General features: G+C 46.4%; 3 protein-coding genes and 3 pseudogenes across 4 annotated transcripts; 3 read left to right on the top strand and 3 right to left on the bottom strand.

Moving 5' to 3' along the window:
- Nucleotides 1-803: 803 nt before the first annotated feature.
- Nucleotides 804-6,859, bottom strand: LOC119303131 (annotated as a pseudogene).
- On the top strand, nt 1,877-2,923 carry LOC119303130 (probable NAD(P)H dehydrogenase (quinone) FQR1-like 1). Its single transcript, XM_037580220.1, has 2 exons — nt 1,877-2,470; nt 2,568-2,923. Exons 1-2 carry the CDS (start codon nt 1,908-1,910, stop codon nt 2,803-2,805), a joined length of 801 nt encoding a protein of 266 aa, XP_037436117.1. The 5' UTR covers nt 1,877-1,907; the 3' UTR covers nt 2,806-2,923.
- Nucleotides 6,860-10,911: 4,052 nt separating the features above from the next.
- LOC119297995 lies at nt 10,912-13,090 on the bottom strand (annotated as a pseudogene).
- A 613-nt stretch (nt 13,091-13,703) lies between these two features.
- LOC119297993 lies at nt 13,704-16,912 on the top strand (annotated as a pseudogene).
- Nucleotides 16,913-17,653: 741 nt separating this feature from the next.
- Nucleotides 17,654-19,130, top strand: LOC119303128 (protein NDH-DEPENDENT CYCLIC ELECTRON FLOW 5-like). The gene is made up of 2 exons (XM_037580217.1): nt 17,654-18,746; nt 18,843-19,130. Exons 1-2 carry the CDS (start codon nt 17,724-17,726, stop codon nt 19,032-19,034), a joined length of 1,215 nt encoding a protein of 404 aa, XP_037436114.1. The 5' UTR covers nt 17,654-17,723; the 3' UTR covers nt 19,035-19,130.
- Nucleotides 19,131-19,267: 137 nt separating this feature from the next.
- LOC119303129 (PHD finger protein ING2-like) lies at nt 19,268-24,127 on the bottom strand. 2 transcript variants are annotated; one of them, XM_037580219.1, is made up of 8 exons: nt 23,953-24,125; nt 23,785-23,856; nt 23,336-23,526; nt 22,399-22,462; nt 22,004-22,266; nt 21,845-21,883; nt 20,637-20,755; nt 19,268-19,597 (listed from the first exon to the last, which is right to left on the bottom strand). In XM_037580219.1, exons 1-7 carry the CDS (start codon nt 23,996-23,998, stop codon nt 20,654-20,656), a joined length of 777 nt encoding a protein of 258 aa, XP_037436116.1. In that variant the 5' UTR covers nt 23,999-24,125; the 3' UTR covers nt 19,268-19,597; nt 20,637-20,653. The 2 variants fall into 2 exon arrangements, with proteins under 2 accessions (XP_037436116.1, XP_037436115.1); XM_037580218.1 differs by having other exon boundaries at nt 23,785-24,127.
- Between the last annotated feature and the right edge of the window lie 3,102 nt (nt 24,128-27,229).

Here is a 27,229-nt window from a genome sequence, read left to right as displayed (position 1 = left end):
TCTGCTAGGCCATAGGTTTTCACCTGCTTTTTTTGGCGGTGGTGTGTACTATAGCATACTGCCTCACACGGACATAAACACTAACAGTTGAATTGTAACATGTAACGATGAACAAAATAGGTGTTGATCTTTTTTCGCGGAAGAAAATAGCTTTCGATATGCTCAGCTGATGATTTTCATGCCGTTCTGTACTGTGATGTCTATTTCCCTGTCAGGCACAATTTCTTGTGTGTTCTACCATTGAACTTCTGAAAGTTTGTCCATTACTTGGAAAGCTTATCATTGGTTCATTGTTGTGCTTGGGTAGAGTTGCTGTTGACATTTATCTGATAGGGTGAAGACGCCAAAACGGACTTCGCAAAGCGGATTAAGAATCATTAACTTCTGAAGGAACAGCGAGACAGAGCTGTATTACCTAGAACTCCAGCCATTGGTTGGTTGGTTCATTATCATACTCGGGCACCAGTTGTCACTGCCATTTATCTTAAGTTGGGGGCACCAAATTGCACTTCGCAAAGCGGATTAAGAATTGCAAAAATTAGTTGGATTGATAATTGCAGAAGACGGATTTATCTTCCTCGCCGTGACGCCGCTATGTGTATGTTCAACGAGGATTGTGAGATCAGCTGGTTTCCAAGATGACAAAATGAGGCATCAGTACATGTAGAACTTGTACTTTGCTGCAGTTTCCTTTCATCCACTCAAACCCCCTGCTGCATTTCCTTGGTTTTTCCTGTGGTGTGTCGGACACGCTTTGGTGTGTTTTATTGTGTGTTCTCATACAGCCGTCGTTGACATTTATCTCAAGATGAGGACACCAAATTGGACTTCACAATGCGGATTAAGAATTACACAAGAAAATTGTACAGGATCAATTGTTTGATCAGCTGTGGTGGTTTCTGGTACAAGTTTCGCAGGAACACGAATTCCCTTCCAAAGATGACAAATTTTTTGATCGAAGATCCTGCTACATGGACTGAGGAGGAGTGGAGGCGAGGATCATGTCGGGGACGGTCTCGAGCAGGTAGGTGAAGAGCCCGCCGAGCAGGAAGAGGAAGACGAAGGCGAGCCCGATCTTGGCCAGGTACACGGAGGCGCCCTTCTTCCTCAGCAGTTCCCTCTCGCGAGCCCCCTTCCCCTCGTCTCCGGGCGGTGGCGCGTGATGATGCGCGCCCGGCGCGTCCTGCTCGGTGACGGTCTGGAGCCGCCAGCCGCGGCCGTAGTCGGCGAGGGGCGCGGTGGGGCCGAAGCACACGGGCTCCTCCCCCTCCTTGGCCGCCTCCACGTGCAGCGCCGCCGGGGCGCCGGGGGCCAGCTTGCGGTTCACCGCGTGCAGCGCGTACGGGCGGTCGTCCCCGCCGCGAACCGCCGCACCTCGCCGGAGCTCCTGAAGGTCACCTCCAAGAACTGCAGACCAATAATCGCTCAGAGAATTCTACAGTATTCAGACAGATATAATTGGATGCTTGTGCTCTGAGCGGTTTACCGGCGGGGGAGGTGGGTTGCCGGCGCCGTCCTTGTGCACCGTCTCGTCAGCTCGCCGCTCCGTCGCCGGCTCGTCGGGTCCCGGCGGCTTGCTGGCCTCCGGATTCGCCATGGCCGCGGGTGTGCAGGAGCAGAGGAAAGCAGGTAGTGGTTGACTTGTAAATTCACGTGGGTAGGTTGTTTATACGTTCGGATCGGGCCGAGCAAGGCCCAGACTAAAACCGGGCCTCACAGGATCCACTGGGCTTGCATTTGGATCCCACCTGCTGCAAGGGCCGTACAGGCCCAGCTCGCGTGCGGTTACGACCCGCACGGGCCGGCGGCCGCAGCGGCGTTCGTTTGTCCCGATCGCGCGCGCTGCTCCTACGTGTCGTGTCAGAGTGAGCCAGTGACCGGCGTCGCTCCCCTCCCCGCCGGCAGCGATGGGCAAGGGCGGCGGCTGCGTGTTCAGCAAGGGCCAGCGCCTCCCGCTCCCCCCGCACCGCCGCGACCGCACATTCATCCCGGCCCCTGCCACCACCGCATCGGAGCCGACCCCGGCCACCACCGCGCCAGAGCCGACCCCGGCCACCGCCGCGCCGGCGCCACGCCAGGTCCGTATCTACGTCGTCTTCTACTCCATGTACGGGCAGGTGCGGCGCCTGGCGCGGGCGGTGCAGCGCGGGGTGGGGTCCGTCCCGGGCGCGCTGGGGATCCTGCTGCGCGTGCCGGAGACCCTGCCGCGCGCCGTGCTGGCCAGGATGGGCGCGCTGGAGGCCGCCGCGGAGATGGACGCGGAGGGGATCCCCGTGGCGGACCCCGGCGGGCTCCCCGACGCCGACGGGTTCCTCTTCGGCTTCCCCGCGCGGTACGGCGCCATGGCCGCGCAGATGCAGGCCTTCTTCGACTCCACCGCGCCGCTCTGCCGCGGCCAGCGCCTCGCCGGCAAGCCCGCCGGCTTCTTCGTCAGCACCGGCACCCAGTGCGGAGGCCAGGAGACCACCGCGTAAGCCTTTCTTTCAGGCCACCGCCGCCAGATCGCGTGGTTTCGCCTCCGGCCAGCCGTAACCGTGTTCGTCCGTTCGTGTCTCCTCTGTCTGCAGGTGGACGGCGATCACGCAGCTGGCGCACCACGGCATGCTGTTCGTGCCCATCGGGTACACCTTCAGAGAGGGGATGTTCGAGATGGAAGAGCTCCGCGGGGGCTCGCCGTACGGCGGCGGGGTGTTTGCCGGCGACGGCTCCAGGCCGCCCAGCGAGCTGGAGCTGGCCCTCGCCGAGCACCACGGCAGGTACATGGCCACGCTGGTCAAGAGGATGGTGCACGGCGCCGATGCCTGATTCATCATCTAATAGAGATTCTACTTACAATCCTTTTGCCCTGTCGATGCTGCGCTGGGCACCATCGTTTTGTAGATAAACAGCATTGCCATTTAGCCTAGCCCCAGAATTCAGTTACAGATTACTCTGCAAACGCATGGAGTGTGTTGAATTTTCGTTAGACATCCCTGGGCGTAGCCATTATATGCACAGTTCAAATTACCCAAAACACAATAAACACCTTATATTATTCAATTTATTAAGCAAATCAATCTGTTTAGGGGACGTGGTTATTGCACATCGAAGTGACTCAATCAAGCATAAAAAAATACCCACACAGATCACCGTGTAAGACATAGGACTCGGATGTGGAATACTTACCGCGCATGTGCTTGGCAAAACTGACAGTAAAAAGTATCTCAGGCCTGCCGGAAGACAGCCTCACAAGTCACAACCCACAGCGCCTTTCACGTGGTTCACGCATAAAAACAAAGCTACTCCCTCACAAATGATCCGCCGCCGTTCACTCCTAAACAACTTCAAAAAAAATTTCAGATTCTGATAGTACAAAAGAATATGTCCGTGAAAAAGGTCAGGGGCCGCATCAACCCCAACAAATCTAATCCTGTTCGACCAACCTCATACAACACATGTCTGGCCTACTACTCTTTTTCGCATGGGTGGATATCCTAACACATCACAAACCTAACGAGCACTCATGGAGCAATCTTAACCCAAAACCGACTCTTGTAGACCGAATGGCACCTCACTTCTTAGAAGGCGTACCATTTGCAATCTTTTGCTTGGAACCTGCTTGGGGATCCTTCGCTGTCTTGGATGAAGAAGCGCCATCTATGGCGATGTTCCCCAGCTCCGCAGCCATTGCATCTCTTTCATCATCTTTCTCTTTGCCTTTGTTCTCTGGAGCGCCATCAACTGGATTCTCAGCCGTGTCCGCCAGCGCTCTGGGCTGCCGTCGAAGGGGTCCAGCATCAAACCATGGGTGCTGAAGCAACTGAGCAGCTGTCGGACGCTTCTCGGGAACAAAATCAAGTATCGGGACGAGAAAGTCTGACATGGCAATGGCATCTATGTCGCTGAATTCATACTTCTCAACAAGCACCTTGCTGAGAGGCCAGAACCGCAAGCGACGGATGTGCCTCAAGTCTCCGTAACGATTGAAGTAGTCACGTGAATATCGGCCACCCAAGGCAATCTACAAAATGGAAATTCAATTTAGGATCTATCACAAAACTACGAACAATTATAGCATTTGCTTAAAAAGGAAAATGCAAACACCCTTACCTTTCGAGGCATCATTCCAAGTAGCTCCATCATCAGCGCAAGGTGATCCTGCTTCAAGTGGGAATTGCTCAGAATGAACTCCAAAAAGAGAGTAAGAGTAGACGATTTGATTAAAAAATAGCATGTCTTAGTCTACGCCTACTTATAATTTGTATCGTGTTTCCAACTAATTTTCATGGTCGACAATCATAAAGAGATTACTCAGAATACTTTTTCAAAGAGATCTTCACAAATGAGATTCCAAAGAGTTTGAGTAATATATATGTAGTGGAACTCAGCAGTTGAGTGCAGAATATGCAGCAGTCAATCGACTAGAACAAACAGCATAAAGGATTTAGTTTAAGCTCAACTCAAACAAATATAGTTTTCATCTTCTAGCTGTCCATATAATAGTACAATACACAAAGAAGCCAAACTGACTTTATTAAACATGTTGAAAATACCTTTAGCTTATCATGGTTAAATACCAAGATCCCAGTTCAGCCCACGGTGTGTAAAGTTAGCACAAATTCAAGAGGCGGTAGTATTTCACATAATTGTTTCCAGAAATTGCAAGGAAGAGCGAACGGTGACTATTTCATAATTAAAATGACAGCTTCATAACCAGATGGCTACTGACAGTTTGACACCATAGCATTGTCTGCTATTTAGTTCATTATATTTTCATAAAGTGCAGCTGGAATAAATGGATGTCTTAAAAAACTAAGAAACCAAAATTACTAAGTAAAAAAAACTGGGCCATGACTTGTGCTGTGCAGTCCCAGTAGCAACCAAACTGCATATACGTCTTTCAAGCCCAAGCCCAGCTATCATTAAAAGATTGGTGATGTTACGCTTAACTAAAACCAGAAGAGATATATAATAGCATGACAATAACAATGCAAGTTTAACTGTAATTATTAAATTTTTGCAACAAAAAAGAACCTGCTACAAGAGGCTCAGTTTTCAAATAACTTGGAGAAGTAAATGAAGGGTATGGAAGAAAAACTACAGTGCTGGAATGTAGGTATCAGAGAGTCAGCTGTTGATCGCGATGACTACCTTTCTTAAGTTAAAATGGGGAATATCATTTAACAGGTGATAAACAGGGTAAAAATCCATAATGTTGAAAGTATGTTCTCAGTCGAAATCAAAGTGAGGAAATGAACAGAAATACCTCATCCCTGTCAAAGTTATCTCCACTATGCGGATCAAAGAGCACATCTCCTGAGGCAAGTTCAAAGCATATGCATGCAAAGGACCACAGGTCGGCAGATGTAGAGTACTTGGAGCCCAGAAGGACCTCGGGACATCTGTATTGCCTTGTCTGGATATCACTTGTGAACTGCTTGTACGTCCAACATGCATTTCCAAAGTCCACCAGCTTGCAGCTTAGTTCAGCTTCCATCGCCATTCTCTTCCTAGTCCCTTTGCTGCCCCGCCTAGGCCCCCCTCCTCTCTTCCTGTCCCCATCCTCGCTAGGACTGCCCTCATTTGCTGTACTCAGATCTCCCTTGTCATCTGATTCGTCCGTGTCAGCGGATGCCACTGCCCCATTGCCTTCTGAAGTTGAAGCAGCTACACGTTTGGCTTTCTTCCGGATCTTCTTCTTTTGGTTCCTGGTGAGGCCACTACTTACTGATGGTGCAGCAGGTGCCCTTGGAGGTGGCTCGATGGCCCTTGCAGCAGGGGGCACCAGTGGCACACCTGACTTCCGGGGATCCTTCGAGGGGTCAATGGTGGACACGAGCAATATATTCTCAGGCTTCAGGTCAGTGTGGATAATGGAAAGCTCGCGGTGGAGGTAGTCAAGGCCAATGAGCACATGCCGGCATATCTCCTTAACCATTGGAAACGGAATACCACGATAGTCAGTGTACTTGATCAGGGTGAGCAAGTTATCACCAAGAAACTCAAACACCATGCAGACATGGCTCCCATTGGGGCCCGAGTGCTTGAAGTGGTCAAGAAGCTTCACAACACAGCGGGAGTCTTCAGGGTCGCCATCGGCAATCTGCCTCAAGATCTTGATCTCATCCATGGCAGCCTCCGTGTAGTGCTGTGCACTCTTCTGCACCTTGAGGGCCACATACCTCTGCACACATAACCAACAGATTCAGAAACACTGGACAGCAGCAGCCTGAACCGAGAGGAGTAAACTCGCGCAGGGTGATAGGATTGAGGGATAGAACAGTAATAATGATAAATGGAGTTAGCATTCCTGCATATGCTCTGAGGCAAAAGAGCGAACAGTTGGTGGGCAGGCAAACCGCTGCATCCAGATCGATATTTTTCTTCCTAAATATCTTTGCGAATCCTACGGAGTGATCCAAACAGGGGATATCGAGGCGAAGGGGGTGGTCAGCACGTACGGAGTGGGCGGTGTCCCAGGCGAGCCAGACGGTGGAGAAGTGGCCCCAGCCGAGCTTGGACTGCACGACGTAGGCGCCCTGCTTGAAGGTGTCGCCGGGGCGGACGGCGTGGTAGCCGCCGCGGCGGTAGTCCTCCGTGCCCTCGTCCTCGGAGGTGTAGACGCTGCTGTCCCCGTCCCCGTCGGCGGCGGCCGCCGCCTCCGCCTCCTCCTCCGCGCGGCGCCGGCTCCCCGCCTCCTCCGCCCTGCGGCTCGCCGCCGGAGCCTCGGCCATCGCGGGCGAGGGCCGGATCTGGGCGCCGGGAGAGAGAGAGAGAGGCGGTGGCGCGCGGGGATTAGGGTTTCAGTCCCTTTTGCCGCGCCGCTTTCTGGTGGGGAGGCGGTGGCGCTCGTCCGTCTCGCTCCGCTGCTGGGCTGCCTCCCCTCCCCTACGACTGGACCGCCGTTTTATTATTTTTCTGCGGGTGCGGGGACGACCCGATTAACCCACTAATTATTATTTACCTAAAAGAATACGGCTAATTAATCCTTGACGTATTGTTTAATTATATGTATTTGAGAGGACAGGCTAACTAATCTGTGGCCCCATGGTTTTTTGGAGAAACACACGCCGGGTACCTTCGTGAAATTGAGCTGATAAACAGTAAGACCGATAATGACATTATAGGCATCTTGCTAGACTGACAGAATATTTCACCTTTATGAAATAGACACATGTGTCAAATTTGAACGTGATCTCTGATGAACTGGAAGGACTAGGGGTATATTCCCCAACCCTTCAATTTCTTTGGGTGAAAGATCGAACCTCCACTTGTTAATGGTTTCTGCTTTCTCCTTAGGGAAAGAGGATACGATACTTTTTGACACATGTGGTCGCCCACGACTGTGGTTTCTGCTTTCTCCCTAGGGATACGATACTTTCTCCCTAGGGGAGCGAAATAGACGCATTTTTCGAAGGGCGACTGTGGTCGCCCACGAGCTATGGCAACAAATCTCGATGGAGATTGAGCTCTGGATGCGCTCTCCGGTGCAAAAGGATTGTCCGCCATATGGTGATTGTCCGTCCAGACAGCTAGCAACGTTCTCAATGGAGGTTGGGCTCTGGACCCTAACAAGGCAGTGGCGGAGCTTCAAACCCATTGTTGGGCGGGCTGGGCCGGCCAAACAGAGGGAAAACATCTTGTGGGTTGGTGTTCCAAGGCCCAGAAGTAAAAAAAACAGTGTATAAATTGCAGAAATCTGGGTGGGCCACGGCCCATTCGGCCTTGTCGTGGCTCCGCCAGTGTAACCAGGATCCCTTAGGTCGTTCCTAGTTGCACCGGCGTTGTATGTGTATATTTGTGTGGTTTGATGGTCGCCCGACCTAAGCCATGGTGTGGGTCTCGTCAGTAACCATGGTCTCACGATGGCGCATTCTTTGTACGTTCTTTTTTGTTTTCCTTCTAATGCGACTTGCCCACCTTCCCCTCTCCTGGCCCGTGTATAATAGGGTTGTCCGATCAGAACGATGAGACTGGGGACCACCTCACCGCTGGGTGTGTTTTCTCCGTAAGGTATGACATGTCATTCTCTCCCTGCGGTTTGAGACACATGGTTCCATTGCCGGACTCCACACCGTCGATTGGTGGCCGGAGTCTCGTGCACGAATCCCAAAGTCACAACACAGAGGATTTGATTTCGCCGCGCTTCTTACGGTATCGATGCTTTGTAAGGAGCGGATAGGCGCATTTTTCAAAGGTCGATGGGGTCGCCCACGAGTTATGGCGACAAATCTCGGTGGAGATCGAGCTCTAGATGTGCTCTCCAGTGCAAAATGATTGTCCGTCATAGGGTGATTGTCCATCCAGACAGCTTGCAACGTTCTCAATGGAGGTTGGGCTCTCGACCCTAACTGGGATCCCTTAGGTCGTTGCTAGCTGCCGGTGTTGTCTGTGTATATTTGTGCGGTTTGATGGTCGCTCGACATAAGCCATCGTGTGGGTCTTGTCAGTACCCGCAGTCTCGCGACGGCACATTCTTTATACATTCTCTTTTCTTCTCCTTCTAATGCATCGGCACACAAAGCTTTTGCGTGTTCGAAAAAAAAACTTATTATTCATGTATCCAAATTAACACATAACAGTGACATGAATTATATCTTCCATTCAACGAGTTTCATTTTTGGACGTATTTAAATTCCGTCATAATCGAACAAATAGCCAACCGATTAAGTTGTACTTACCCGGCAACATTGTATTCTTGCCAACTTGTGTTCGGTCAAAAAATCAGTACCCCGGTAATGAAAGTGGAAATGTCGCTGTCCAATTGACCGTATTCGATCCGCGACCTGTGAGCGTGCCATGGCAGGAAGGCGAGGCAAGCTGGGCCAGTGGCACTGTCGCGAAGGTAGCAGCTGTGTCCGCTGAAATAAGTGTCGTGATGATGAGGTGTGGTGCACCGGCTCCACTTGTAATTTATGATCCATCGATGCACTGCCAGCGAGAAAAAGGGAAACAAAATAAAAACAGTGCGCGTGTAGTGTAAGGGCATCTCCTCTAAGATGTCTGCATTACGTTCGGACCGAGCTATTTGGACATAGTTTGTCTCTTTAATATAGATCCGTATTTGCCCGTCGATGTGTCCGTTTGTTCGAGTTTCTGTAAACCGGACGCAAACTGGTGGAGATTTGCAGGCATCCGGACCACCGTTCGTCCACTCAAACCCTCCTTCGCGGACCACTTTCCTTCCTGCTCCCTCCTTCTCTGCATCCACATCCTTCTTGTCGGACGCCGCTGCTCTAGGCCGGTCCTGAGATTTTGAGGGCCTGATGTGAAATTATAACCTAGGGCCTTCTTAACATAAACATCAAAATTGTTTTCTAATTCTGCAGAAAATTGTTTTTGAATTTTTTTGGACCATCTACAATTGATTTATACTCCATGTACTACATTTCTTTACATCATTAGCATTGTCCTCTTTGTTTTTACTTTTTTGTGGCCATTTTTTTTACTTTAATGCAGGTGCTTGAATTGATCCTCATTAATTCAAAACAATTAATTGTATACTCTGCCCTAATAGTCAGCCTTGAAAAGCAAAAATTGTTTTTGGAGGCCGAGCTTCATGGAGGCCTCCAAATGTAAAATTCAAAATTCAAGAAAATTCATATTTTTACATTTCAAAAAATTCTGACAAAAATACATATATAGGTGAAGGCATAATGCACAATTGTGTAAATTTTCAGGATGAAATACGTTAAAATGAGGGCTGTGCAAAAAAAAAGGGGGGGGGGGGTTAACACATGATACTATTCATTTTCCCAGACCATGAATTTGTCTCTTTTTTGCAGGTCGCATTTCAACGAATTTCATTCTGAACTTTTACACACATACACCTCACATCCTTGTTTAGTTATACAATTTTTTCAGATTTTTTTTAAACCAAAAATATTTGATTTTTTTTTTCAAAAATTTGGCCGAGATCCAAGTCGCCCTACTCTTTGAAAAGGCCCACCATGTTAACGACTTCGCCCCAGTGGCAAGTGAGATCCGCCGCCGCTCGAGCAGCTCAGTAATCTGCCGTCGGGACTCCTGTGCAGGCCAGCGCCACGCGCGTGCAAGCGAGAGCAGGCCAATGGCGGCGGCGGCGAAAGGGGAGGTTAAGGCGACGGCAAGTCTGCGACGATGACCTGGATGCGGCGGCGAGGGGCATGTCTCCTTCCTTTCCCCGCACCTCCTCTCGGCGGCGCCCCGCACATGTACGCAATTAGAGGCAAGCTGCCTCACCCCTAAAAACACAAGTTTCCTCCAAATTTATTACTCCAACATTCAAGCGCTCTTTAATCATCTATGGGATCTATACGTGATGAAATGTAATTCATGTCAAATCCAAATATTATGCCGCACAGCGAAGCACGCATCGAATCTTCCTTTATAAGTAAGTTATTTTGCCCGGCTGCACTGACAACAGAGAAGCAAACCTCACTGAAAAACAAGTGCACACCTGATCTGTTGAAAGTAATTGCAAACTGAAAAACAACTACTCCTAATAGGTTGCAGATTCCGATTTTTTATGCCATTTTGTCATAACGTGTTGAATAGTTTCATGGTTTCATGCTTCTTCAGTTAGGCTGCAAGGATGTGCCATCAGGAGCTACAGGCATTGGAAACCAACAAACAGCGCCAGAAGAAAAAACTGCAGCACGCCATCAGTTCAGAAAATATGTCATGTACGTACTACATTTTCCCCATGTATAATCCTCTGGTGTTCATTTTTCTTCAAAAAAATTCATGACTGTTCACACCCTTTTGGGCAATGGGATAAATGAAATCTCACACTCGATACACATAATGTGCTTGTATTTCGGATGAACATTCACAGGAAGCATGGCTTATAATATAGAGTGCTGTATAAAACATTCACATTCCATAGTTCATAACAACCATTACTGCAACTTTTCACAAGATTTGTCGCCTCGTAATAATTTACTTCATCGAACATAAAGGAAATTTCACTCACCCTCCTCCCAAATGGTAGTCAGCTCAGAGAGGAAATGGTAAGGCTCCACTACAGGGCTGTGCTCATCATCACAGAAGAATGGCCTTGAAGGCACCTGCATGCTATCAACGCTCCCTTCGAGCATCTCTATGACTTCGCTCATCTCTGGCCGATCGTGGGACTTCATCTGGATGCAACACAGACCAACAAGGCACAGCTTCCTCTCCAATTCATGCATCTCAGCAGATATCTCACCCGGCCGGTTCATGTTTAGTTAGCCGGTCATACACCCACGATGGGTAGAATGCCTGGCTTGAGTTTGCCGCGTTCCAATGCCTGGCTTGAGTTTGCCGCGTTCCTGCGTCCTCCAGCCATCTCCAACAGCAGCATCCCGAAGCTGTAAACATCTGACTTGCTAGATATGATGCCAAAGCTCCGGGATACCATCTCAGGAGCTATGTACCCGATTGTTCCCCGTAGGGCGCTCAACGGCACAAAACTGTTGTCCCTTGGGTATAGCTTGGCAAGGCCAAAATCAGCAATTTTTGGGACAAAATTGGTGTCAAGAAGGATGTTGTGCGGCTTGATATCAAAGTGTAGAATCTGCATGTCGCATCCTTGATGCAGGTAGTTGATCCCCCTAGCAATGCCCAAGGCAATCTCACTGAGCTTGTCCCAGGAGAAACTCTTCTCGGCGGAGAAGATGTACTTATCAAGAGAACCATGGGGCATATACTCGTAGACTAGTGCCCTCCTCATTTCCTCCGAGCAGAACCCGACCAGACGGACCACATTGACGTGGTGGATCCTGCCGATGGTGGAGACCTCACTGATGAAATCTTCTCCGTCGCAGCAGGATTTACCGTCCAGCATCTTGATGGCCACATGGACATCGCCTGGGAGCAGAATGCCCTTGTAGACGGAGCCATAGCCTCCCTGACCCAGCTTGTCTCTGAAATGGCTTGTGACCGCGACAATATCTGTATAAGCATACCTTGTTGGGCCGATCACTTGCTGCATTTGTAAGAACTTCTCGACCGCATCGATTGTGATTCTTGTTTTCCAATATTTGTGGGCCAGGAAGAATAGTACCACCAGGGGAGCAACCACGAACCTGCATACTCCTGCACATATAGAACAATTTTATTTATGTGGGATTGCCAAGAAACTACTACCATAGCTAGTACATATGTGTAACTCTGCTGGCGTGCGTACCAGCAATGAACTTCAATATCGACGGGGAGTATACTATTATAAAGTGTAGCAGGCGAAGGTGTTCACTCGAAGAAAAATTATGTGCTACAAATGCGCAAGACAAGATTTCAGAATCAACCGTAAGAATGGTCATAAGCCAATGCATGACAAGATAATCCATTGATTGTCCAGGGCGTGGACTGCAATACAATGGAGAAAATGTAGAGAAGTCAGGCATATATGCATGTTCCAGAACAGAAGCATGGTGTGCGTACGTATAGATCACAAACTCACACAATCTTATCCTTCAGGCAGCCCATGAAGCCCGACCTCCTCTCATATCTGAAAGGAAACCAAACAGGAAATCCTCCCCTGAGGGATCGTACCACAGTTTCGTGGCTTGCGTTATCATATGGGATGCTCCGATCACCCAGAGCAGCCATTGCCAAGTAGCCGCAAGAAGCCTTAAGCTTCCCAACAGAATAAGAGTCCATCAACACATAGACGAAGGAAGAGCTGGTGCTCAGACAATCCACCGGTTTGTAGTCACTACTGTTGGTGATCAGCCGCGAACAATTCACAAAGTTGGCCCATGTAACCCCGGGGGAGGTCATCAATTCGACGAGGCAGTCGAGTCGCTGGAGACCATTTAGGTAAGAGCGCTGGTCCCAGCGAGGAAGAGGGCAGCTGCTGCCCATGTCCAGGTTGGCGTCCACGACCCAGAAGTTCAAAAGTTCGCAGTCGATCTCAGGTGACCAAGTATGTCCCTGTGTTGATCTGAATTGTAGCCCGGTCGCCGGCGCAAGCCAGCTCGTATGACGGAGAACCGCACTCGATTGGATCGCCTTGCAGGCGGAAAGGGTAGTGGACGCCCTGGAGATGGCCGCAAGAAAAAGGAGGGCAGGCGTACCTATCATGTCGGCCCTCAACATCCACGGCAAGAACCGCGACCAGGAAATGCAGCAGCAACCACCATGGAGGCATCCACGGATATCTGATCATTTTTTAGCTCTTGTTTTGGCTTGGTTGTAGACTTTCCTTCTCTTGTAGTACTGGGCTGCGGGGCACAATCAACTCGTCCTTTAATTAAAAGTTCCAAGAGCAAAAATTTGCACCCACATTGCAGCGGAAAGAGGGGTGAAAAAAAAACTGCACAAAGGGACGATGATGGAAAATAATAATAAAAAAAGAGCCTGGTAGGAGATGGTGAACGTCCACATCACTGCGTCCATATGTCATCTCAACGAAATACGTGCCAGATATACATGAAAACATCACTGCTGCCATATGTCATCACAAAGAAGATGTGCCATAATATATATATATATATATATATATATATATATATATATATATATATATATATATATATATATATATATATATATGATCCTTGTTGACTCATTCTAGTTCGTATCATCTGGCACAGATGCTGGCATATGCCGCTGCGATTTGCCAAGGTAGTTGATACATGTCAGTGTCAGGTCTGGGATTCTATTGTAGTGATGAAGCTTGATCTACAACGACGCACAGCCAAAGCCAAAGTACTAGAAAACGATATGTACAGGGTGTTTGTATTGACTCATGGACCGGGGAAGTTCTTGCTCAGGCAAGCACAGCTTAGGCTACTGATTTTCCTCTTCTTCTAATGTCTTTGTAATCACAATACCAGGCTTACCTACATCCACCTCTGCAGCGCAGCAGGAGAAAGATGAGTGTATTTCTCGTCGCAGCCCTGGTGGCCTGCCTTGTCAGCCATGGAGCCGGCGCGGCCATGGCTTCGGCAGCTTGGGAGGACCAAGATTTCTTCAGAAACTGTCCGCCGTCTCGGTGCAGCAGAGATGGACCTCAGATCAGGTTCCCGCTCCAGCTCCTTGATTCCAGCAACACATCATCATCATCATCATCATCCTCACCCTGCGGCGCGACGACATGCGTGAAACTAGCATGCTCAGGCCAAGACACCATCATGCTTCACCCACTTCCTGGCCCATGCCGTGTCACCGCCATAAATTACACCGGTGCCTCCCTCAGCATCACCCCGCTTGCCTCCGCATGCACGATGATTCAGAAGCTCGTCTCGACAAGTTCACCACCGGCTGACGCCGGCTACCGCTGCGCGCCACACTACGCCGGAGCTGGAATGCTTGTAGGCTGCTCAAGGGAGTTCACGCCAAGCGGGATCACTCAGTATCCTGTCTATGATGACAGAGGTGCTTTCTGTGCTTCTGCCTCGGCCGCCGCTGCCATCGCTGGCCCAATCTCCTGCCTTGACAACGCAACTCACTTCTCGTATTTGGTGGCAACTGATGCTTTCATGTATGATCTTCCATTGGACTGCAAGGTCATCTCAGATGCCAACATCCCAATATTTGGCATAGGATATTACGGCTCAGCATCCAAGCATGGTCTGGAAGAAGGAACCCTCCGTTATTACGACATAGCAGCTGACTGGAGTGAACAGGAGCCGTCATCCGTTGCCTATCAATGCCAAATATGCGAGTTGAATATCCTCAAAAAAAAAATGCGAGTTGAATGAGCAACGCTGCGCCTTCAGCTCACAGAGGAATGAAACATTCTGCTTGTCTCAACCTCATAAAGGTATAATCAGTTTCTAACTTGACAAAACCGACACCAACCTATACTATCTTGTTAATTCCTAGTCTTGGTAGTTAAAATCACTGATAATTTCCTATTTAGATTGTACTCATAACTGTGCGGCATTTCGAGGAGTTCTGTTGTTAAATTATTTTGCATAACAGCATGACAAAACATTTGGGTAGCTAGCTTGAGCAAACATATTATAAGCCCGTGGAAATTCTCATCTGAATCTCAGATAACTAAGAAACAAAAATGGGGTCACATATTTTGTATCTTGGAGAAAAACTGTAGTCAAAAAGTAAAATTCGAAAAAACTAAGCAACTCTACTGTTCAGTATATCATGATAATTATGGTAATGACATGGGTTTATTTGATCAATTAGTGAGTGCCCGTGTCTTATGTATAACGGTACACTGCTATAATTTTTAGCATTTTCATGATAATGCAGATTGACAAAAAAAACACATTCGAGATAAAATATAAGCAATCTCTCAATTGTAAAATATTTACTTTAGAATTTCTTGTAACATATTCCTAGAACTTCAAGTTTATATGGTTACAGATGTGAGCCAACAAGTTATAAACGTTTTTGTTTCTATTTTCTCTGTCTTTTTTCCCTGTGCCAACTACATCCCTTCAAGTTTTTTACTTGCCTAGATTTAGGCTAAACCCATACAGAAAAAATAATAGGATTGTCGGGGGGTCGGAGTCAAAAATAGGATTCTTCACTTCTTCCTCTCATACAAAACTAAAACTATATCCTAACCCACCTGGCCATATAAAACATCTTACCTTTTATTTCCCAAGTTAATAGTTAATTTCCCTTCTACATATAAACAAATAACCAAATTGTATTCTCTTCTTTGCTATTTGCAGGTTCACGTGTCAAAGTCATTGCAGGTACTGCTCCAATTGACATTTTACTTTTATTCAAAAAACAAAGGAAGAAAATACACTATTTATGTGCTAAGCATGAAGTAGTTACTAGTTACTCTCACTCTTACCTTGTACCATCCCCATTACAATTACTAAAGTGATGGCTCCCAACCCTAATGAATATGCTGGTTTCCATGTATTCAGCTACATCATCGGTGGCCGCATTTGTTGTTCTTCTGTTGATGGTGGCCACTGCTCTTTAGCTTTCACTGAAAACAAGATACAACGAAGAGATACACTTGAAAGTCGAAATGTTTCTCAAGACATATGATACATCAAAACCAACAAGGTACACTTTCTCCGAAATTAAAAAGATAACGAGACGCTTCAAGGATAAATTAGGACATGGTGGATATGGAAGCGTGTACAAAGGTGAGCTACCAAATGGGGTTCCTGTCGCCGTCAAGATGCTTGAGAACTCTAATGGAGAAGGGCAGGAATTCATCAATGAAGTTGCAACTATTGGGAGAATCCACCATACAAACATTGTCCGACTCCTTGGCTTTTGCTCTGAAGGGACAAGAAGGGCTCTTATTTATGAATTCATGCCTAAAGATTCATTGGAGAAATATATATTCTCAGGTAATTCTATTATTTCTCAAGAACTCCTCGTACCGGACAAAATGCTAGATATTGCTTTAGGCATTGCTAGAGGAATGGAGTACTTACATCAAGGATGCAACCAACGCATACTCCACTTCGACATCAAGCCTCACAATATCTTATTGGACTACAACTTCAACCCGAAGATCTCAGACTTCGGCCTTGCAAAATTGTGTACAAGGGATCAAAGCATCATCACGTTGACCGCAGCAAGAGGCACTATGGGCTACATCGCACCAGAGATTTACTCTAGGAACTTTGGTGGGATATCCTACAAGTCGGATGTTTACAGTTTCGGCATGTTGGTGTTAGAAATGGTAAGTGGACGGAGGAACTCAGACCCAAGTACCGAGAGCCAGAACCAGGAATACCTCCCGGAGTGGATCTACGAGAAAGTAATCACTGGAGAGGAACTGGTGCTTACTCTGGAAGTGACACCAGAAGGGAAAGAAAAGGCGAGACAGCTGGCAATCGTGGCACTTTGGTGTATTCAGTGGAACCCAAGAAGCCGGCCATCAATGATAAAGGTGGTAAATATGTTAACTGGAAGCTTACAGAATCTGCAGATGCCCCCTAAGCCATTTGTCCCATCTGAAAATTACCGCATGCCATATACATGGAGATATATATCACCATAGTCCATTGGTACTACACGGGACATAGTTGATTCATGTGTGTATTGCTCTTTACCGTACCACGGTTTCTAGCATGTATAAAAAAATTATTGGCAAGTCAACTGTGTGTGTGTGTGTGTGTGTGTTAGCTAGCATACATCTAGTTCATGAGCCATTATATTGTAATACTGGATTTGATGTGCATTGAAGTAGTTGAAAATGCCATTGCTGTGATTTTGATTTTGACTAGTCAAATGAACTCGAGTAATGTTCGATGATGCTCGCACAAACGAGTATATGCATATCCCACAATCACAAGAGGATTTTCAATTGAGTTTTTATCTAGTGAACGATTAAAACTAGGGATCTCGATCGTTTCAGGTTATCTAATCATCCGTGTTGTTGTCCTTAACTGTGTCATGAAACGTGTGAAAAGGTCGGCATAGAGCATTTTAGTCCAGCAAAAAGATACTTGCCTCCTGCTATTTTGTTTTAGGATGTTAATCCCCAGCGAACGTTCACTGCCATGCTTGACATTTGCGAACTCGTGGGGTGGCAATTTTACTGTTAGGGGGTGACAATTTTCAGAAAAAACATGGCAGTTCTTTACTTTTAATGCAATTTTCGTCAATTACTGTCATCCTTTGGATCTGGATCGTGCGGCTCTGGAGGCATCCATTGGGATCTCACCCCGAGCGAACGTCAGCTAGTTAACATTGCCATTGTTTTTATATCTATAAAAAATGAAAGGAAAAACGATTCAAAATATCGAAGAGGGCACACCAAAAAATCTCAAAGCCGAAGGAAAAAAGAAGTTGCAGTGCAGATAAGGCTACCGCAGTGCCACTCGCCAGAATCGGCCATGGCTTTCCGCGCTCCAACTGCCGCCACTGCCCATGGCCATGCCACCCCGGCTCCTCGACCGAGCTCATGGAAGCACAGCACCATCACCTTCTTCAGCTCCTCGAGGCTAATCGGCGGCGGCGGCGGCCAGAGGGCACGGCTCGCGACTGCAGCGCATGCGTTATCGTCGGCGACGGCGGCGGCGCCCTTCCCTCCTCCCAACGCGGAGTACCTGGCCGCCGAGTTCTCCGGCCACGGCGTCACCTTCGAGGCCGTGGGCGACAGCTGCGCCGTGAAGATGGCGGTGCGCAACGGCAGCGCGGCGCACCTGCTGCTGCCCAGCGGGCTGGTCACGTCCTACAAGCCGGCCATGTGGCACGGCGCCGCCACGGAGGTGCTCCACACCACCGTCGGCGAGGGCCCCGGCGGGCGCCCCGTCATCCGCGGCGGCGTGTCCATGGACTTCCGGTGTGCGCGCACCGTTGCCGTTGCCGGCGAGGCGCCGTCGTGGTGGTCGCCGGGCGGGGCGTGGTCGCTCCGCGACGTGAGGGGAGGCCCCACGGGGTCCATCTCGGTGGAGCTGGTGTCCGTGGAGCCGCCGGGGAGCGGGGACGGGGCGGAGGCGAGGTGCGTGGTGACGCTGCAGCCGGAGGCGCTGGCGTCCGAGTACACGGTGACGAACGCCGCGTCGTCGCCGTCGGCCGCGGCGCTGTCGGGCGCCGTGTGCAACCACCTGCGCGTGAGCACGCCCGACGCCACCTACGCCGTGGGGCTCCAGGGCTCGGACTACCGCGGCAGGGAGCCCCTGCTGTCCGAGTTCAGCATCCTCCCCCCGGACTACTACTCCATGCCGTCATCCCCGCAGCCGCGCTGGGTCAGCAAGGGGCTGGACATGCTCCTCTCCGGCGGCGGGGGCGGGCAGAGCTCGCCGAGGGGGGCACCGGAGCCGGACGGCGAGGAGGACGACAACTACAAGCACCTGACGGCGGAGCTGTGCCGGGTGTACCGGCACGCGCCCAGGGAGTTCACCGTCATCGACAGGGTACATGACAAATGCAAAACTGAGGAAGGAACGAAAGATCAAAACTGAACTGAAAAACTGATTAATTCTTGTGAATTCATTGATGTTTTGGTGCAGGGCCGGAGGAACTCGGTTTGCCTGAGCAGGAGAGGGTTCGAGGAGCTGTACGTCTTCAGCCCGGGATCCAAGTACGAGTGGTACGGCAAGTTCGCCTACGTGTGCATCGGGCCTGCCATGCTGGAGCCCGTGGTGCTGCCGCCAGGAGCTACGTGGCATGGGGCGCAGTGCATCCGCAACCCAAACCTGTAGGCATAGCTTGTCTGGATGTATCACATCATTTGTAGATAATACTGCAGCAATAATACTATTGCTCATGAGCAAGAAAATACACATGTGAAACAAGGAGATCAGTAGGCTTTGCAGTTGTAGTTACACAATAATTTAATACAATGTGTGCTGGAGAAGTGCATATGCTGCAGCACCTTCAGCTCAACAGAGATGCAGCAGACAATGGTGCTCAGGAGCAGAATCATGCGAGCAAAGGTTGCAATGACGCTTAATAGACATCACGATCAAAGTAAATGGTTTACAGGTTACTGACATCCGGAACTATGACAGATTATTTGCAGCAACAAGATACAACAACAGAACACGCCAAGCGTTTTTATCCTTCTACAGAACAGTTGCGTTCTCTCCAGCATATACATTATTACCAAAATAAGACCACACTGTAAGTAAAAGCCTCCTTACAAATTGAAACATGTACCATTTGGTATCCTCCTGTCCAAGAAAAGCTTCTGAGAGCCTTGTGTTGAAGAGTCCTGCATGTTGGGCAAAGTCTGGACCGACTGGAACCGCTCGCCTCATCAACACTGGCAAGCAAACGTTAAATAGTTATTAAGGGAGAAAGAAGCTTTCTTGAAACGACCCAAGAATTATCCCGATGACAAGAGGCTGACTTCAAGGGACGCTACTTGAACGCGACTGCAGGTACATGTGAGAAAATGATTAAAGCATGCGGCGATTGACTACCAAGGTACTCCTTCTGTATCAAAATATAAGACGTTTTTTGACATTGGCTGTCAAAAATGTCTTACGTTTTGATACGGAGGGAGTATTGAATTCCAGTCGCGGGCTATTAGATTTTGAAGAGAGTGGTAAAGAAGGATGTCATGTGGGTGTTTTTCTCAATAGCTTATGCTCGGTAATTAACTATAGGGCCTTTTATGTGAAATTGCAGTGGGTGTTACATATACCATGTATGTTAGTTAACAATCATGATTCGTTGATATGTCTCTGGATAAGCTTAATTCTAGCTGTACACTATCGGTGCCTTGGGTCTGTTGTACAAACTTCTGCCTTTGCTTATTTGGCGCGTCCCCTTTTTGGCGCACCTGCCCTCCCCACGAGCTACATGTAAAAATAAAATAAACAGACCCGGTGCTAGAAGCTCCCACACAAGGTGGGGTTCTAGGGAAGGATTATATGAGGCAAATCTTAGTGCCTTACCCCTGCGCAGTGCAATGCAGAGAGGCTGCATCGAACCCAGGACCTCTTGGCACAAGTGGGGAGTACTTCACCACTACGCCAGCCCTGTCCTTCCCCCATGTTCTACATGTAAGGTATACAAAACTGCAAAATTTGAAGTGTGTGTATTGGGGAGAGGGGGGGCATATTTGTAGTGTAGGGCTATTTCGAGGTTTTGAAGGACGAAGTTAGATTTGTTTTCTGAAAAGGAAAGTTTGCACTAATAGTATGAATCTATTAATCTGTGGAATTACTACTTGCTTATAACACGGTTATACAAATTCACATTTTATACAGGAAGATGAGCTTTATTTGGCAATTTACGTGATAAGGTAAGCTAAAGATTTCTACAGATTTAAAGAGGTTGGTAGTATTGCCTCTTACCAATTTAGGAGAACCTCTCATTGAAGATTCCTGCAAGTTGGGCAAAACCATTTCCCTTTGAATCTGGTTTCAGGTGTCAGACCAACGCACGAGTAGTGGAACCATTCGCCTCCTTCACACTGTTGGCAAGCATATAAAAAGTTAGCAATCGGTAAAGATGGATGACGTTCATATAACAAACCCAAAATGTAAATCATACGATGACAAGCATCGGCACTTCAAAAGTGATAGTGCAAGACACTACTTTATAAGGCTCCATTGTGCCTTTTATCTAATGTTTTTCCTTCGGTGATTGTAGTTTCTAGCATAGTCCATAGAGCATTGCACATGATCATGAGGATTGATGCACCAATATGATATACGACAATGAATTGTTAACAGATGTTTCTGTTCAATCTTGGATGATTGTGAAGGTTTCTTTATCTGTTTTACCAATAGTATCCGGTGCATCATAAAAATTCAGAGTCCCAAGCTAACATTGCATGTAAAGAGACGTATTCAATTTGATAGGCCACAGGGGGTAAGTATTGCAATGAATACTTACAAATTTATTTTGTTGCTAGGGCAGATATTTGTGATAATGAATAAAACTAATAGAACAAGGCGGGGATTTGTAAAATGAAACTAATAGTTAGTTGTCGTGAGGGGAGGTATTGGTGATAATGGATAAACCTAATAGAACAGGGTATCAGAAAGGTACTAAAATTATGGAAATTGTACCACTAGGCTTGAAGGCTACGCTATGACTTAATTCTATGAACGAATTCCTTTAAACTGTACCGGAGGAATTACAGTAAAAATTTCCAGCGCATTGACCACTAATTCTATTCTGCTGTTAGCTTGTAAAATGCAGAACTAACTTCTAACTGCTCATGTTATACAATATCTAGAAATTGCAATGAGTTCTAGAGAATGCAAGCAAGCATATACATTGCTGGGCCCGATGTTACATCCTAGTAACAAGAGTAAAACAGTGAGCACATAATCCTCATTCTGGATGACAAGAGAAAAAACTACAAGCATGAGATGATAACCACCAGTCCAGCCACAACATCATTGTTCAAAAAGCGATAGAATAAGTTTGGAAAGCTCTAAAGCATTACTTAGGCCTGATAAAGGTAAATATTAGTAATTTACAACACACAAGCTAAACTTCCACAGATAACTCAGAAGATAAGGCATCACTAATTAGCACCATAAAAACTTACATTCTCATTGTCACAAGCAATCATATCACCATATGAAACCTGAAAATCAATTAAAAATAGGAACATATTTTCAGCAAACATATGAGAAAAATGCTCAATGTAGATATTGATGCAAATGCATGTACCGGGAACATGAACATATATCAATTTCAAGCTTACCTGGTGGCATATACAATATGTCGGTTCATTTGGATCAATCATTTGATCCACATCCATAGATGCAACGGCCTTCTTGTTGCTGCTACCTGGAGGGGGCATTAAGTCGAAGTCCATACCTCTCTCCCTATCCCTCTCCCATTCCTTCTCTCTGACAAACTTCCTTGCTGCTTGGGGTGTACTAAAACTGGACCTCCGTCTTTCATCCCTGCCACCCACCGGCATTGGAGGAAGGATATGCGGTTCATCTGGAGGTATTTTTCCTTCTGCAAGCAAGAGAGAACAATCAATGTTCTTTTTGAGGAAAAATTGAAGATGGCATCTGATATTCTGTTTGATGAAGATTCGATACTGGATTCCTAATCAACAAGTAAAAAATATGACATCACTGCTTATACCTTGCTTTAAATCTTCTGCAAACTGGCCTAGGTCTTCATCAAGACGTTTGATATGGCTCTCTATCTGTATAACAATGCCAAAGATAATTAATAGTTAGATATCCATAAAAAATTTAACACTGAACAGATGGGATAACTGCCAAAAAAAGTGCATCCGTTTGTAGATTGGTTTGGATCCTCGACTACCCTTCTGTATTTCTATGTCAGGATAATGAGTTGCATTGTTAATTACAGAGTTAGGTTTTGCATCTTGTGTTAGGCTTCTTGCTTCAATATGACAATTAAACAACTGGGTAGTACATCACACGAGTAATACCAGGCTTTTCATATTCTAATCTGAATACAAATATCAAATTCAATTTCATGGTGCTGAATAATTTGTATTAATTACTCGGTACTCTTTCCAAAAAAACTTGTAATTTTAAGAACTCAACTAAGAATATGTTAACTACAGAGGTCCACATCTTTATCTGTTTTGTCTGGCATTTAATATGTTACTCTGGAAGTCCAATTTAATTTCTAGAATTGCATATTAGTGTACAAAGTCTAAAGTTTGGTACAAAATGATCAAGTTGACCTGGGAGTGGCAACCAAAGAGTTAACTAAGATAACCACCAGAAATTAAATTAAATGTCCAGAGGCAGTAGGCACTAGCGACATTTCCATCAGGGAGAACTAACTGATATCCATAGGTCCATTATGTTGCAGGACTACAAATTGAAGGAAGGAAGCAGAACCAGGTTAAAAGCAAGCTGTTGTTCCAAGTTTGGACTACCGGACAAAATGATCAAGTTAAATCAGGGGGTAGCAACCCTGGAGTAACTAATATAACTACCAAACATGACATAACATGTGTAGATGCACTAGTTAAAAGTTTTGCATCCATAATTCTTTAAGCTACAGGACAACTTGAAGAAAAAGAGGAAGGAAGCAGAACCAGGTCATAAGCTTGGCGTGCGAGCAACACTTTCTCCGTGCAGAGACTAAGCGCATTGTCCTGGCTATTTTCGATATCCCTCGTCATCTTCTCCGAGGCATTCTCATCATGCACCACGTTTGGCCTGTCGAACCCATGGGATGGCACCCCTAGGAGAAATTTGATCTGCCCTTTAGTCTGACCCAAAATGCCTGCACCACAAAAATATATAAGACACAAAATCACAAAACAAGCTTGAGAAGCACCATCCACCATCATATACAACAGCCAGTCCCCTGTCATTCGCGGGATTATATCTCGGGGCCGACAATTAAAGCATGGCCAGATTACTACAGAGTTAAGATGCAAAGCGAAATCCATTCTCCACAATGCCTTTTTTTTATCAGATTCTCAAAATGGAAAAAAAATTCCCAAAGGAAAAAAGAGAGAGAGAGTGGCAAAATCATCACCATGGGCCCTCTCGTCGAGCTCGTGCATGGTGGAGAGGATCCTCTGCAGGTCGCCGGCCAGGGTGCTCGAATCTGCGGAACGATACGGAAGCAGTAATAAGGGCAAAAGGCCCAAAAGCACCCCGAATGGAAAGGAAAAGGGAAACAAATCGGAGCCGGCGATCTCACACTCCAAGTAGTCGTCCACGTACACGCCAGTGCGAGCAATCGCCATGCCGGTCGATGGGGGGATGCTTTCCGCGGCGCCGGGCTGGGTCCGATTCCCCGATTTGGGGATTAGGGTTTCGGAGGAAGAAGACGGGTGGGGAAATCTCGCTGGGAAGAGTTTTTTCCCGGTGGATGATTATTACGTCATTAATCTGGTTAGGAGACGATTTGCACGGGCCACTGAGCCACTGGGCCGTACGATGGAAGCCCTGTATTTTCGCCCGTAATCTCCATCCATGGGCTCACTCTATTTTAAACTGGGGGCCTCCGGATTTTTAACGGGCGTTTTCGCTGATTTTGTTGCTTTTTTTTAACACGGTATAAACGCAAGCGCTCATATAAACACGCATACACTCACTCCTATAAACGCACACACGCATATCCTAACTTTATGAGCATCTTTGAGGGCTGAGCCGGCATATCATCTTGAGATTTTAGAAATCACCGTGGACGCTTCGTAGTCGATGGAAACGTCTACTCCCACTGAACGCGCATGGTCGGAAATCCTGAAATAGATCCTGATTTTGTTGCGATTTTTGTAGTCCCTCCGATCCATATTACTTGTCGTGGGGGTGGTTTTTCTCTAACAAAATCGACTCTAGCAACTTAGTTTATAAATTTTAAAACCAATGCATAAAAGCAACATTTGGCGTAATGCCCACTCCCCACTATGACAAATTGTGCTGCATTCAACACACCCATTTTCCTATAAATAATGAGAGGAAAATCATAGGTAGAAGCGCACAAATTAGCGAATGCTATCGGCTATGTCGAGTTATAGCATCATCAACACACCACAACTAATACCCCCGTTTCTAAACATAAGTGTCTGCAGGGATTTCAATATGGACTACATATGAAGCAAAATGAAGAATCTACACTTTAATAGTTCATATTGAAATCTCTAAAAAGACTTATATTTAGAAACAGAGGGAGCACAAAATAACGACAATTTTTCACCAAAAGTATCAAAAGGGGTCAAGTTCATAAGACACTGCCACATGAAATACAATGGTGAAACTTATCCATGATTTGGATGCTTAGTTTCAAAGTAAACAGCATGTATTTATATTGTCTTAGGAAAATTTTAAGCCTCATGCGAAAGGCAAACTCCCATCTTTACATACGACACATATTAGTTGTGACGCAAACATGAATGGTATCTTCCCGCAAAACACGGGAGAGTGAAGCAACACGAGGAGCACTAAAGACATGCACTAAACATTAATTCTTTTTAATGTAAGCACATCTATTTGGTGTCTAGAAAAAGAATGATACATTTAGCATCGGTCAAATTAATAAAACCTCTTGCGCACGGCTACCTAATCAAGCATTTATCATTCAAAATAAAAACCTATATCACATACGCTTGTAAAACAAATAGGGGGGGGGGGGGCGGACAATGCCCCCTGGCCCCAATGAAGCCTCGAATTGCATATCATCTTTACAACTGTGGTTCGTCTTCGCACTTAAGTTGTTTGTGATATGAGTGAAAACGAGAGAGATGTAAAATGAATCCAATCGGGGTCAATTTCATTGATGATCAGTCCTTATATACAACTGGAGGGGACGCAAGCGGAGGGGCGCGTCCACTCGATGGGGAACAAGGGAACCGTCGTGACTGTTGCCAGATTGCCAACGCAGTGCAGTTACACAAGAGAGGGTTATCTCCTTAATAACATTATTAATTAAATCCTAACACTCCCCCTAATCCTCGCCTGTCCTTGTGAATGATCATCCTTGAAATACTCTTCTCCAAAAACCCTGCGGGAAAAATATGAGGAGATATACGTAATATGCCATGAAAAACTCCTTCCAAAACCCAGTGGGAAAATAAGGAGAAAATGACATATCACAATGCTTGTATTAATATTGCCTCATTAAAAACCTTTCATGAGAAACCATTCAGGAAAAACTCATAAAGGAAAAAAGTGCAATACAAAAGATCCGAAGATCCCGAACAGGTTATCGTTCAGGAGTACACTCCCCCTGAACCTTGCAAATAACAAAGTCATCTCAAACCAATTCTATTAACTTATTTCTGGAATGAAGAACTTGGTAAAGACTTTGTAAATAAATCATCAAAGCTATCACATGACTTCATTTGCAAGATATTTATCTTCCACCTTTCTTTAACTCATGGGGAATAAAATACTTTTAGAGCCATACACATTCTAGTGTTGCTCTTTATAACCTGTCTACATCTACGTAATACAGACAAAACATTATCTTCATAGATAATGGTGGGTGATTCCCACCAACCAGTCCCACTTGAACTTTCAACAAAGTTCATCATTTCTGTGAAGTCACATACATTCATGAGATGCTTCATACAAATCAATGATTTCAGAATGATTAGTGGATGCAGTCACTGTAATATGTCTTCTCGACTTCCCAAAGAAGGTCACACATTTATTCGAGGAGACAAAAACCAGTCTGTGATCTAGGATTATGGGGATCTAATATATACCCAGCATCACAATATCCAAACATGGTCATATCTTGATTTTCTTCATAGAACAAACCAAGATCTATGTTGTCCAGAAGATACCTAAAAATATTCTTCACACCAACCCAATGCCTTTTAATCAGTGATGCATTGTATCTAGCCAATAAATTTACTGCTAATGAAATACCAGGCCTGGTGCAGTTTGCTAGATACACCCGTGCTCTCATTGCACCGTGATATTGAAACTCAAGTCCAAATATCTCTTCATCACTACCATTAGGCCTTAATTGGTCCTTATCTCCAGTAATCCAAAGACCTCAAAACCATAGTTCTTTAATGGATATGACTTATCCATGTTGAACTTTCAACAATCTTTTGGATAAATGTAGACTGGTGAACAAGTATTCCCGAAGGAATACGCTGAAGTTCCAAACTCAAGCAAAGTTTGGTCTCAACCAAATCTTACATCTTACATTCCGTCTTAAGATGATATGATTATATCATGTATCTCTTGTGTAGCTCTAATGATACTAGATCATCAACATACACAAAAATTGTACAAAACCCCTCTTTGGATTTCTTGATGAACACATGAACAATCATCAATGTTTGAGTAACCTTCTAATAAAGGAACTCACTCAGTCGGTTCTACCACATCGTTGCCGACTACTTCAAGTCATAATGACCTCTGAAGCTTTACGCAACACATGTTGCGATTAAACTCGGAATCTTTGTTCCCTTAGGAACTATCATAGAGATATCCGAATCAAATGACTCATACAACTATGC

The sequence above is a fragment of the Triticum dicoccoides genome, chromosome 5A, assembly GCF_002162155.2.
Source record: "Triticum dicoccoides isolate Atlit2015 ecotype Zavitan chromosome 5A, WEW_v2.0, whole genome shotgun sequence".
Taxonomy (NCBI): domain Eukaryota; kingdom Viridiplantae; phylum Streptophyta; class Magnoliopsida; order Poales; family Poaceae; genus Triticum; species Triticum dicoccoides.
Note: the sequence above shows the minus strand (reverse complement) of the source record. Positions and strands in the feature narration are given on the sequence as shown.

What these genes read in the sequence shown, in the direction of transcription:
- LOC119303130 (XM_037580220.1), top strand. Translation starts at nt 1,908, where the DNA reads ATGGGCAAGGGCGGCGGCTGCGTGTTCAGCAAGGGCCAGCGCCTCCCG. An exon ending in GGAGGCCAGGAGACCACCGC is followed by an intron (nt 2,471 to 2,567) that starts GTAAGCCTTTCT and finishes CTCTGTCTGCAG; the next exon opens with GTGGACGGCGATCACGCAGC.
- LOC119303128 (XM_037580217.1), top strand. Translation starts at nt 17,724, where the DNA reads ATGGCTTTCCGCGCTCCAACTGCCGCCACTGCCCATGGCCATGCCACC. An exon ending in AGTTCACCGTCATCGACAGG is followed by an intron (nt 18,747 to 18,842) that starts GTACATGACAAA and finishes GTTTTGGTGCAG; the next exon opens with GGCCGGAGGAACTCGGTTTG.
- LOC119303129 (XM_037580218.1), bottom strand. Translation starts at nt 23,998, where the DNA reads ATGGCGATTGCTCGCACTGGCGTGTACGTGGACGACTACTTGGAGTGT. An exon ending in CATATTGTATATGCCACCAG is followed by an intron (nt 21,884 to 22,003) that starts GTAAGCTTGAAA and finishes ATTGATTTTCAG; the next exon opens with GTTTCATATGGTGATATGAT. An exon ending in TTGCTTGTGACAATGAGAAT is followed by an intron (nt 20,756 to 21,844) that starts GTAAGTTTTTAT and finishes GCTTGCCAACAG; the next exon opens with TGTGAAGGAGGCGAATGGTT.